Here is a 14,005-nt window from a genome sequence, read left to right on the forward strand (position 1 = left end):
TAAAATGTTATGAATAATGCTGCTATGAACATTTATGTACAAGTTTATGTTTGCACGCTGCACTTAATTGGGTGTGTATACCTAGGAGTGGAATTGCTGGGTCCTGTTATAATTTAGTTTGACTTTTTAAGGAACCACCAAACTGTTTTCCAACATTTGCTATTTTCCTTTTTTTAAATTTATATTTCAAAAATATATTTAGTTTATTTCTTAATAATATAGTGGGTATGAAATAGCATCTCATTGTGGTGTTGAATTGCATTTCTCTAATGGCCAGGGATGTGCTTATTTGGCCATTTGTTATATGCTTTAAGCAAAATGTCTTTTTAAGTCCTCTTCTCATTTTTAAATTACACTGTCTTTTTGCTGTTGAGTTTTAAGACTTCCTTATATATTCTGGATACTAGATTCTTATCAAATGTAAGATTTGCAAATATTCTCTCCCATTTTATGGGTTGTCTTTTCATTTTCTTAGTAGTATCTTTTGACCCATAGTTTTAAGTTTCGTTGAAGTCTTTTTTATCTTTTTTTTTTTTAAGATTTTATTTATTTATTCATGAAAGAGAGAGAGAGAGAGAGGCAGAGACACAGGCACAGGGAGAAGCAGGCTCCATGCAGGGAGCCTGACATGGGACTCGATCCCGGGACTCCAGGACCACGCCCTGGGCCAAAGGATGCTGAACTGCTGAGCCACCCAGGGATCCTCTATCTATTTTTTTCTTTTGTTGCCTGTGCTTTTGGTGTCATAACTAAGAAACCATTGACTGTTGCAAAGTCATTAAGATTTACCCTTCTGGATTTTCTTTTTTTTTTTTTTTTTTTTTTTGGATTTTCTTATATAAGAGTTTTACAATTTTAGCTGTTAGAGGTCTTTGATCCATTTTGAGTTAATTTTTGTCTATAGTCTGAGGTAAGAGTTCAGCTTCATTCTTCGTATGTGAATAACTAGCTGTCCCACCATTGTTTGTTAAAAAGGCTATTCTTTCCTTATTGACTAGTCTTGGAACCTTTGTTGAAAATTAATTGCAGAAATATGGATTTATTCCTGGACCTCAGTTTTATTTCAGTGATGTTTATGTCTGTCCTTACGCCAGTACCACACAGTTTTGTTTACTGTAGCTTTGCAGTAGGTTTTGACATTGAATTGTATGAGTCCTCCAATTGTTCTTCTCATTCAAGATTGTTTTGAATGTTAGGGATCTCTTGAAATTTTGTATGAATTTATGGTTAGCTTGTCATTTCTGCAAAAAAAGGACATTAAGGGTTTGATGAAGAAGGTATTGAATAAATTGTTCTTTTTGATGCTGTCATAAATTGAACTTTTTCATAAATTTTATTTTTGTTTTTTTTTCATTGCTACGATATAGAAATACAACTGCTTAAAAAAAAAGAAATACAGCTGCTTTTTGAATGTTAATTTTGTATTCTGCAACTTTGCTGAATTTATTTATCAGCTCTACTAGATTGTTTTGTGGATTCTTTAGGATTTTCTTTATATGAGATCATGGCATCCATAAATGCAATAGATTTAATTTTACTTCTTTCCTTCCAATTTAGATACCTTTATTTCTTTTTCTTGCCTAATTGCCCTGGCTAGAACTTCCAGTACACTGTCAAATACAAGTGGTAAGAGTGGACTTGCTTTTCTTGTTCTTGATCTGAGTGGGATGTTAGCTTTGGGTTTTTCACTTTTGTCACTTTAAGGAGGTTATCTTCTATGTCTAGTTTGTTGAGTATATCATCATGGAAGAGAGTGGGATTTTGTCAGATGCTTTTTCTACATCAGGATGATCATGTAGTTTTCTTCCTTCATTCCATAAATGTGATGTATTATATTGGTGCATTTTCTTATGTTGAGCCACCTTGTATTCTTGAGAGAAAGCCTACTTGGTCATGGTGTGTAATCCTTTTATTTTGCTGTGGGATTCAGTTTGCTTGTGTTCTGTTGATGATTTTTCCATCTTTGTTAAGGATACTGGTCTACAGTTTTCTTTTTGGTGTTTGTGATGTCGATCTTTAGTGTCATGGTAGTTTGACCTCACAATACATTAGAAAATGTTCCCTCAAAAAAAAAAAAATTACCTCACATGGTAGTTTGACCTCACAAATACATTAGAAAATGTTCCCTCAAAAAAAATAAAAATAAAAAAATAAAAAAGAAAATGTTCCCTCATCCTCCATTTCTTGAATTCCCTTCTTCCATTTCTTAGAAGAGGAAACATTGATGTTAATTATTCTTGAAATGTTTGGTAGAATCTCGTCCTAGGCTTTTTTGTTTGAAGTTTTTGTTTTGTTTTGTAAGGTTTTATTTACTTATGTGATAAAGAGAGACAGAGCATTCATGGCAGGGGAAGGGGAGGAGAGAGAAAATCCCATGTTTGGTTATCATTTTTCAAACTTTGACTTTCAATCTAGTATCTTTGGATTTAAAGTGAGGTTTGTAGACAGCATATATAAATCTTCCTAGATTTACAATGGGGTTATGTTCCAATAAACCCATTGTAAGTTAGAAATTTTATAACTCTACATGTATTGAATACACCTGACCTATTGAACATTATATTAAGATTTTTTATTTATTTGAGAGAGAAAGCAAGGAGAAGAGAAGAAAGAAAAGCAGACTCCTTGCTGAGCATGGAGCCCAGTGCAGGGCTCAATCCCAGGACTCTGGGATCATGACCTGAGCCAAAGGCAGACACTTAAGCAACTGAGCCACGCAGGTGCCCCTTAAGCTATTATTAATAAGGAAGCACTTCTGCCATTTTACTGTTTGTTTTCTGTAAGTCATATCTCTTCCTCCTAATTACACCTTTTTTGGGGGTTTAGTTGATTTTTTTGGTCTAGTATATTGTTTTGATTCCTTTCTCATTTCAAAAATATATATATACACACATATATATATAATTTCTTTAGTTGATGCTCTGAGGGTTACAATTCCAAGTCTAGTTTGAATCAGTACCAGCTTCAGTAATATACAGAAACTTTGCTCCTAGAACAACTCTGTTCCTTTCTCTTTGTTATTGTCACACCTTACAGCTTTATACATTGTGTGCCCATTATGCAGATTTAGAATTATTTTATGCATTTGAGTTTTAAACCATTTAAAGAGAAAGATTACAAATCAAATAAAATAATTTTAACTTTTATTTTTACCTATGTAGCTATGTTTCACAGAGTTCCTTTATTTCTATGACTTTGAGTTATTGTGTAGCATCCTTTCCTTTCAGCTGATGGACTTTAGCATTTCTTGTAAGGAAGGTTTAGTAGCAACAAACTCTCAGTTTTTCTTTTTCTGAGATTTCCTGAATGTAAAATTCTTGCTTGACAGTTTTTTCTTTCAGCCCTTTAAATATGTCATCCTACTGCCTTTTGGCACAGATAGTTTCTAATTAGAAATTAGCTGTTAGTCTCATTGAGGAGCCTTACTATGTGATGAGTTGCTTCTCTTTTGCTGCTTTCAATACTCTTTATAATTGACTTTCAACACTTAGATTAAAATGTGTCTGAATATGGATCACAGGTATGTCATAAATGAAGTTTATTGAGCTGCTTGGATGTAAGATTTATGTCTCTTGTCAAATTTAGGAAGTTTTCAACCATTTCTTCAAATATTCTTTCTGTGTCCTCTCCTTGTGGGACTCTGCTGTTTGTATGATTGTACACTTGATGGTGTCCCACAGGTCTTGTAGGAACTTCTTCATATTTCTTTTTTTTTTAAGATTTTATTTATTTTTTTCATGAAAGAGACACAGGCAAAGACACTCAACCACTGAGCCAACCAGGTGCCCCCCTCTTTGTATTTCTTCATTCTTTTTTCTTACTGCTGTCCCACAAAGTAGATGATATCAGTTGACCTATCAAGTTTGTTGGTTCTCTTTTCTGGCGGCTCAAATTTCTTATACCCCTCTACTGAATTTTTTGTTTCAGTTATTGTACTTTTCCAGAATTTTGGCTTGCTGCTTTTCCATAATTTCTATTTCTTTATTGATATTCTCTTTTTGATGAGACATTGTTATTCTGTTCTCTCCCCACACCTCCTGCGCCCATAGTTTCCTTTAGCTATTTGAGCCTATTTAAAACAGTTGATTTGAGGGCAGCCTGAGTGGCTCAGTGGTTTAGTGCCACCTTCAGCCCAGGGCATGATCCTGGAGACCCAGAATCGAGTCCCATGTCAGGCTCCCTGCATGGAGCCTGCTTCTCCCTCTGCCTGTGTCTCTGCCGCTCTCTGTGTGTCTCTCATGAATAAATAAATAAAATCTTTAAAACAAAAGAAAACACTTGATTTGAAGTCTTCACTAGGGTGCCTTTGTGGCTTTGTTGGTTAAATGTCTAACTTTGGCTCAGGTCATGATCTCGGGGCCCTGTGATTGAGCCCCACATTGGGCTCCCTGCTCAATGGGGAGCCTGCTTCTTCTCCGTCTGCCATTCCCTCCTTCTTGTGCTTACTGCCTCCCCAAATAAATAAATAAATAAAATCTAAAAAAAATTTAAGTCTTATCTAGTAAATCCAGTGTCTGGATTTACTAGATGAGACCTAACAATTTATATGACTTTTTTCTTATGAATGGACCATATTCTTTTTTTGCATGCCTCAGAAATTTTTGGTGAATACTGGACACTTTTTTTGTTGTTTGACAGAATTTTTTCTCCATAGTACCAGTTATTCCTCCAGGTTTCTTTTATTTCTTTTGTCTTTTTCTTTTGATCATTGGCTTTTTATTCACATTTAAGAACATGACACTGGGGCAGCCCCGTGGCTCAGCGGTTTAGTGCCGCCTTCAGCCTGGGGTGTGATCCTGGAGACCCGGGATCGAATCCCACGTCGGGCTCCCTGCATGGAGCCTGCTTCTCCCTCTGCCTGTGTCTCTGCCTCTCTCTCTCTCTCTCTGTGTCTCTCACAAATAAATAAATAAAATTTAAAAAAAAAAAAAAAACAACATGACACTAAAAGCTACTCTTTTGGGTCATACACATTTTTTTTTTTTTTCCCCAAGTAGATGCCATGCTCAGCATGGAACCCAACATGGTGAACTCACAACCCTTAAGATCAAGAGTGAGACACTTAACTGACTCAGCTACCCAGGATCCCCTGGCCATACATATTTATGATTTATAGACCCCATTCATAGAGTGATTAGGTAGGGACATTTCAAGGGGGAACCCTCAATTGTCAGCATGTATAGTTTTTTTACTCTTTGGTTGGCTGCCAGTGCTTTAGTACTGTTCTGAACCCTGGAAAGGGAAGCTAGGATTCTCATTGTTAACTTATACATACCCTCATTTAATCCTCTTTTTGTGTGTGTATTTTACACTTTAAGTTTTTTTTTTAAGATTTTATTTATTGGGATCCCTGGGTGGCGCAGCGGTTTGGCGCCTGCCTTTGGCCCAGGGCGCGATCCTGGAGACCCAGGATCGAATCCCACATCGGGCTCCCGGTGCATGGAGCCTGCTTCTCCCTCCGCCTGTGTCTCTGCCTCTCTCTCTCTCTGTGACTATCATAAATAAATAAAAATTAAAAATTAAAAAAAAAAAGATTTTATTTATTATTTGAGAGAGAACAAGTGAAGGGGAGGGGCAGAGGGAAGAGGAGAGGCAGACTCCTGGAAGAGCCCCATGTGGCGCTCGATCCCAGGACCCTGAGATCGTGACTTGAGCTAAAGGCAGACACTTAAGCAACCAAGTCACGCAGGCACTTAAGTTTTTAAATTGTTTTTGAAGTATAGTTGACCTTCAAATTATATTAGTTTCAGGTATATAACAGTGATTTAGCATGATATACAGTACTTGCTCACCATGATAAGTGTAGTTACCATCTGTCACCATCCAAAGTTATTAAAATAAAATTGACTATATTCCCTCTGCTATAGTGTTTTATATCCCTGTGACTTATTTTATAACTGTATCTCTTATTAATCCCCTTGAACTCTTTGATACCTTTGCTTCTATGTATCACCTGTCTCAGAATCCAGAGCCACCTAGGCTCATCCTTTCCAGAAGAGCAAGGGACTTGTCACCACCCATTGTATCTTCAACCCTACTTGAGTACCTCTGACTTCAGTCTTACATTTTACCATCTTACATTTTACCAACTGAGCTAGCTGGTCTACTTAACTTTAAAGGTATTTTTTTAGTACTTCCAGTTCCTGAGCCTTAAGTACAAATTAGCTTGTTTTTCATTGGCTTTTCTCTTAACAAATTGCTGTTTCAGTTTCTTCTGCCATACTGAATTGAATCAATTACCAGTATCCATCTACTTTTCATATTTTAAAATATCAACATCTCTTTAGTGATATTAAAACTATCCCCTATTCTCTTTTCTTGTGGGTTTATGTTATTTATATTCCTTTATTCTCATAGGAATTTCAGGAGGAGGAGAGATTGACACATTTTTCAGTCCTTCCTATTTAAGAAGGACTTTCTAAACTTACAGTATAGGACATCATAGAGGAAAAAGATTAATTTCACCCCTGGGGAAGATGTGACATTTATACGTAACTTAAGATTATTAAAAAGTAAAAAAAAAAAAAAATTATTAAAAAGTATATAGCAGACTGGGATATATGTAACAAATACGACATAGAGTAATACTCCTGGTATATAAAGAATTCAAATGTAAATATATAAGAAAACACTAGGGGCAGCAGCTCTTTCTGCCCACAGATTGTGTCCCCATCCTTTAATAAAATCCTTTTTGCACCAAAAAAAAAAAAAGAAAACACTAGCCTCCAAAAGATAAATGGGCCAAGAATACAAAGAGGAATTTACAAATATACACAAATCCCTGATTTTCAGTATCATTAATAGAAATACATGCCAGGGGATCCCTGGGTGGCGCAGCGGTTTGGCGCCTGCCTTTGGCCCGGGGCGCGATCCTGGAGACCCGGGATCGAGTCCCACGTCGGGCTCCCGGTGCATGGAGCCTGCTTCTCCCTCTGCTTGTGTCTCTGCCTCTCTCTCTCTCTCTCTGTGTGACTATCATAAATAAATAAAATAAATAAATAAAATAAAAAAAGAAATACATGCCAAAACAAGTTTTCTTTTCATATATTTTTTTTAAGAGAGGGAGAGAGAGAGAGAGAAAGGGAAGGGGAGTGGGAAAGGACAGAGGGAGAGGAAGAGAGAATCTTTTTTTTTTTTTCTTTTTTTTTTTTTTTAAGAGAGAATCTTAAGCAGTCTCCCCACCTAGGTGGCATGGAGCCTGACAGGTAGGTTGATCTTACAACACTGAGATTATGACCTGAACTGAAATGAACAGTCTGGCACTTAACTGACTGAGCCACCCAGGTGCCCCAAGTTTTCATTTCTTAACTCAGAAATGTGTGTTTGTATACACACATTTCAAATGTGTGTATAAATGTGGAAAGATACGCATTTTCCTGGACTACAAATGGCAGTATAAATTGGAGTAGGTGTGAACAGAAACAGTTTTGGGGTATGCTTAACTGTCATTTGACTTGGAAAGTCTTACAAAGTAGAATTTATCCTAAGCAAATATTCCGAACTGTGGGCAAAAATATATGCAGAGATGGTGCGGTGCCCTGGGTGGCTCAGTCTGCTAAGCATCCAACTCTTGGTTTTGACTCAGGTCATGAACTCAGGATTGTTGAGAATCAGCTCCACTTGGGGGGGGGGGCTCCATGCTCAGTGCTGAGTCTGCTTGAGATTCTCTCCCTCTCCCTGCACCTCTGCCCCTCCCCCTGCTTGCACATGCACCCACTCGTGCATGCTTGCTCACTCTCTAAAATAAATGAATAAATAGAATCTTTAAAAACATATATAGATATAGATATGAAGAAATGATACCATCTCATTTTGAATATTATTAGCTAGTTGAAATAACTAACATGTATTGTGCCTTTACTATATGCTGCAGGAACTAGGATACAACAATCTTATGAGATAAATACTGGGGTTTTTTAAAAGATTTTATTTGTGAGAGAGAGAGAGAGAGAGTTAGGAAAGGAGCAGAAGGAGAAGGAGAAGCAGATTCCCCACTGAGCAGGGAGCCTGAGGCAGGCCAGGACTCTGGGATTATGATCTGAGCTGAAGGCAGACATTTAACAGACTGAGCCACCCAGATGCCCTGAGATACTGTTTATATCTTTAAAAACACTGAAGTTATGGGGCGCTTGGGTGGCTCAGTTCAGTAAGCATCTGCCTTCAGCTCAGGTCATGGTTTCAGGGTCCTGGGATGGAGTGCCACATCAGGCTCCTTCCTCATTGGGAAGTCTGCTTCTCCCTCTCCCTCTGTTCCTCCTACCTCTCTTGCTCACTCTCTCTGAAACAAAATCCTACAAAAACAAAAACACTGAGGCTAGATAGTGAAAGAACCAGGTCTGGAGGCCCAAATCTGACCAAAAAAAAGAAGTTTTCCTCTTAACTATCATGCTCACTGAATTTGCCATGACCATATATTTCTTTTTTTTTTTTTTAAGATTTTATTTATTTATTCATGAGAGACACACAGAGAGGGAGGGAGGCACAGAGACACGGGCAGAGGGAGAAGCAGGCCCCATGCAGGGAGCCCAATGGGAGACTCTATCACGGGTCTCCAGGATCACGCCCTGGGCCAAAGGCAAGGGCCAAACCGCTGAGCCACCCAGGCTGCCCTGACCATATATTTCTTTTCTAAAGATAGAGGGAAATAAGCATTGTGATTTTCAGTGTTTTAATAATATAAATGTCCAACTATAGTAAAATAGCTAATTTAGCAGACCTTGGTACTTTTATATGAGTGATCTGCAACCATTAAAAATCATGTTCTATGGGGCCGCTGGGTAGCGCAGTTGAGCATCCAACTCTTAATCTCGCTCAGGTCTTGATCTCAGGGTCCTGAGTTCAAGCCCCGCATTGGGCTCCATTGCTGGCTGTGGAGCATACCTTAGAAAATAAAAAAGTAAAATTACATAAATAAAAATCATGTTCTAGAATAATAACTAATGACTCAGGAAAATACGATTAGAAAAAGAAAACCTTAACATTATATAATGTTTTTAAATTATTTTTTGAACTTACAGTGGATAGAAGTACATAAAAATACTTTTTAAATCGTTGTTTCTAAGTAATTGCATTACAGGCATTCATTTTCTTTATGCTTTTTGTTTTCCAAATTTTGAGTGTGTATAATTATTTAAATCAGATTAAATGTCCTAGTAGTCATTTCATTTATTAATTTAATGCTTAATGATGTGGAAATGCTTGTATTTCCAGGGGGAAAAAAAGCTACTTGTGAAGTTATACATTTAGTATGATTTTAGCTAGGTCTTAATTTTGTCTTAGAAAATATATTAGATGGGACTGTGCAGAAGTACTAACAGTGATATTATTCCAGGGAGATGTGATTGAGAATGGGCTTTTTTCTTGTTATTCATTACTTTTTTCTGTGTCTTCAAAATTTTCTACTACAAGTATGTGTTCTTGTCATCAGAAAAATTTATTATTTTAACAAGTCATCGTCTTTTGCTTTTAGACATTTGAAGACAGTGATTTGTTTCATTTGATTGGTGTTATCTGTGGATTAGCAATTTATAATTTTACTATTGTGGACCTCCACTTTCCTTTGGCTTTATATAAGAAACTGCTGAAAAAGAAGCCATCCTTGGATGATTTGAAGGAACTAGTGCCTGATGTTGGGAGGTTAGTAATAAAAAGTGACAAGGATTTAGGTAATAGGGAATGGAAAAGGTACAGAAGGCTTTCCTTTTAGGAATAATTGTGTTTTGTTCTTTTTGTATTTCCAAAATAAACAAAATGCTGTTCTGATATTGGAGAATTCTGTGTCACTCAGATCCAAAATTCTCTACTAAAAGACTTATATGTATAGAACCATTTGCTAAATTTTTAGTAATTTAAGAAATTTTGCAAATATTGGATAATAAACTTACAGAGATAATGTTTCCTGAAAGTAGTTAATTTATTCAATTGGACTTCTGATTATCTTCATTCCTAGGTGGAATATGTAAAGTTTCTTTTTATTTGTTACATTAAATGGAATAAAAACTGTGTATATATATATTTTTAAAAACTGTATATAAGTAAGAACAAATGTTGAAAATGGATGGATACATGCCTTTTGTATTCAGAAGAGAGAAAATCACTCAGAGTAATCACTCAGAGAGAGTGATTTTTTCTTCATAATTGTTCATTAACTGTTGTACAACTGCTCGTTGTACATCTGCCATTCTGAAACAAATATAAAAGTACAGATTAATAAGGATTTTATCAAGAATGAATGAGAAATACATTTATTTGTAACCAAAATAGTCAAAATACCAACAATGTTTTACCTCAAAGAAACATGTATATTGTTTTGCAGAAGCATGCAACAATTACTGGATTATCCAGAAGATGATGTTGAGGAAACATTTTGTCTTAATTTTACGGTAAGGTGGAAAGACAGAATAGCCTGATTGCTTATCATCCCTTTTACTTAACAGCTGTGCCTTATGGTTTTTGTTTTATTTTGACGGGTGGAATTTTTAACCCTTTTGCTAACATTTATTGAGCATTAACTATGTTCTAGTCACAGTACGTACATTATTTCATTTAATCCTCATAATAGTCCTATGAGATCAGTAATTATTATCCTTATTTTATAGATGAAGAAAACTGAAAACAATCATTACATGTCAGAAATAATATGTATATCCAGGTCTGTGGCTTCAAAGCCTAGTGCTCTATTATTATGCTAAATATTTGTATATGTATACAAATACAAGAAGACCTCTTTATTCAAGCATTTGTTTTTTTGAGTCTGCAATTATAAGAATGTTTAGAGAAGCAAAAGTTACTGGACTCTAGAATATTCAGTAATGAGCTTACCACTTAAAAGATTAATTCCTACTCAGACATCTCTTTCTGCTTGATACTACTATTTATCCTTGCCCATTTATCTTACTTTTGAAATGACATACTACAGTCAAATGCAAATATGTTGGAATGTTATTTGGAAAATGAAATTGCAAATCTTGTCAAAAATACAGAATTTTGTTAATTCTTTGAAAGGGGATGTTGAATAACTTACCCATCCATGTGCAAAGCCATTGAGAAACCAGGATATGGCAAAAGTAGACAGTTGGCAAAGAAGAGAAAATCAGCAAGGATTATAAGAAGACACTTCAGAATGGAAAGATTTCAATATTATAAATTAGACTCTTGGGAAAATGATAAAAATCTTTGGTTTTCTTTCCAAAAACTTTTGTATTTGTTTGCTTTCCCCTCAAATAGTCCTCTTTATGATCTTGTGATCAAATCTGACAGATAACCATATTCTGCTATCCCACAGTTTGCCAAAAGAATTTACATGCCCCTGCAAAAAAAGTTTAGCCATTTTTTATCATTTTAAGAATTGGCACATAGTACAGTTGTAAGAAAATTTAGTAGATTTAAGATGAAATAATTGAGTTTATTTTAATTATTTTATTTTATTTTTTTTTTCAAGAAAAAACATCCCCTTTGGCTTTTTTCTATTTACTATGAAATTTTGAGTTCCCTTGTTCCCTTGTTCAACTGAATGGTTGATTTTAATGATTTGATTCTTCAATTTCACTTTTAATGATATCAGTTATTTTTGAATCTTTATTGATTATCTCAATGGACTGAAACATTGGGTTCCAAGCAATATAATTTCTAATTTATCAATCACCAAGTTTATGAATGCTTAATATATTAATGGTAATTTAAACATTCCTTCCCACTACCATTTCTCTCCCAAAAATTTTCAGTGGCTCTTTAATGCTTGCATAGTAATAACTCTAGAATGGGCCTCAAGGACATATGTAATCTGACTTTCTTTCTGACTTCTGTTGCATCCCGCCAATCATACCAAATTTTATCATGACACACAGTATTCTCTCATACGTTAGCTTCCTGTTTTTTAGGGCCATACATTTTCAGAAGTTATTTACTCTCATATCAATCCTATCCAATCTCTTTGCTCAGTCAGAAATCCCTGGTCGATCTTTTGAGAGCCCTATTCATATTTCTAGGTGCTTTTCAAATGACATTTCTTCCTCAAGGTCTTTCATACTTCCTCCGCTTAGAAATCAGTGGTTTTTTTTCTGTGGTCTGATAGCATTTTTTTCATGTCTCTATTACAGCATTTATTTTATTATAAGAAGTTGTTTACATAACACATTTCTCCTCCTTAACTAGATGGTGAATTCCACAGCAGGGGATTTAGTCATCTCTTACCATCCCAATGCCACCGCAATGTTTTATAAATAGCTGGTACCAAAAAAAGTTTTAATAGAAGAGGATAATATTCCAAAAAGAGGGGATAGAAAGAGAAAAGATACAAAGGTGGGAATGGTAATATTAATAGGAAAATTAGACCAGTAAGGGAAAGAAAATGTTTCAAAATAATTGACTGTCTTTATAAACCCAATTAATAGCAAACTTTGAAAAACCACCTGTGATCAAGAATGCAAACAAGGCAGGTATTAGGAACACAGGAGTAGCTGTCATGTGAGAAGAATGTGTAGCTGGTCTGGACTGCATACATTTGACACTTGATTCTGTCATGCGTATAATGAAAACATTATTTCTAATATTTTACTCCTATAGTGATTGTTCTAAAGTTTTACACATGATAAATACTTTCTTGATCTTAACTAACTAAACACTTGGTAATTTGTAATTAGTCACGGTAGGACTACACAGGATGAAAATTTCTAGTTGTAGTCTTACGCAGAATTCACAGATAAGCTTATGATAGTAGCAGAATTTTACCTCAACTTTATTCTTATATTTAATGAGGGAAAGGTAGAATATAATAACAGGTTATTAAAATCTAAGAAGTTTTGAGTCTGACATTGACTTTTTTTAAAAATTTAAATTAATAGATCACAGTTGAAAACTTTGGTGCAACAGAAGTGAAAGAGCTGGTTCTAAATGGTGCAGACACAGCTGTTAACAAACAAAATCGGTAAGTGAATTATAGCAGCATCAGTGGTAGTAATAAGATTCCGTAGGCATTTTTCTTCTGTATATAGAAACCTGTCATAGCCTTAAGTTTTTACTCAGATAAAACTTACTTTTTGAATGGTTAGTAAGGAAGTAACTGCCTTTTGCTTCTGAAATCTCTTTAAGACATTACTAAAGTTTGGGACAAAAAGATCATAAGCAAAACACAGAGAAGGAAAAGGGGAGAACAGCAAACACTTTTTTGGAAACTAGAAAACAGGGTAACTAACTTTAGCTAACCAGAGACAGCAGCAACATAAGATGGACTGGGAGGAGCCAAGAAAGCAGCCAGTTTATACTGGTGAACAAAAGCTTGGGGTATTGAGAATAAAAAACGTTAGAAGTGTATGGGGCTAAATGGGGCTTAAAAAAAAAAAGTGTATGGGGCTTAGGGGAATGCTGGAAACAGAAAGATTTCTGTTTTAAAAGCAGTTAGAAACCCATTTTAATTAACGTAGTACTCTGGCAATTTCCCCATTCTGACCTGGGCAGAAGATTGGAAATTTATCTTCTGGGGAGATTGAACTGAAGGGACTTTGGATATGTTGGGGAGTGGGTGAGGAGACCATATTGGATTTGAGTACAGTTAAGCACAGCCGGGGGTAAGAGGCAGAGCTGAAAACAAGTAGATTGAATCTACAGCTCCAGGTCCTTGACACTGTGTACTGAAGGATTCTTTGGATAAACTGCCTTACTTTTATATATGAATGGATAGCCAAAAATTGATACCAATTAAGGAAAAACCAAAACAGTTGAAAAGAATGGTAAGAAAAGAGAAACGATGCAGGATGAAGAACAAAACTTCAAAAGAAACTGAAAACAGTATTCTCATCTATATGGATTAAAAATTATTCACTTAAACTTCAAAAATTCAATTAAAAAAATTTTCAATTAAAAACTGAAAAAAATTCCCTGAGAAAATTGTTGAAGAAATGGTACAAAAAAACTTGCCAGAATTGAGTAATATGCCTTAAAAGACATGCCTTTAAAACTGAGAGAATGGAAAGTAAAAAAACAAACAAAAAATACCAAGGCAAAATAG

At 35.4% G+C, this 14,005-nt stretch overlaps 1 protein-coding gene across 3 annotated transcripts in view; it reads left to right on the plus strand.

Moving 5' to 3' along the window:
* Window positions 1–14,005, plus strand: part of HERC4 (HECT and RLD domain containing E3 ubiquitin protein ligase 4) — a 133,816-nt gene that overhangs the window by 109,564 nt on the left and 10,247 nt on the right. For all 3 annotated transcript variants that reach the window (XM_041747160.1, XM_041747161.1, XM_041747162.1), the window contains 3 exons: window positions 9,470–9,636; window positions 10,316–10,382; window positions 12,843–12,925. In XM_041747160.1, the coding sequence (XP_041603094.1) occupies window positions 9,470–9,636; window positions 10,316–10,382; window positions 12,843–12,925 (317 nt within the window). The remainder of the gene's footprint in view (window positions 1–9,469; window positions 9,637–10,315; window positions 10,383–12,842; window positions 12,926–14,005) is intronic.

This window comes from Vulpes lagopus, chromosome 3, assembly GCF_018345385.1.
Source record: "Vulpes lagopus strain Blue_001 chromosome 3, ASM1834538v1, whole genome shotgun sequence".
NCBI classification, from domain to species: Eukaryota; Metazoa; Chordata; class Mammalia; order Carnivora; family Canidae; genus Vulpes; species Vulpes lagopus.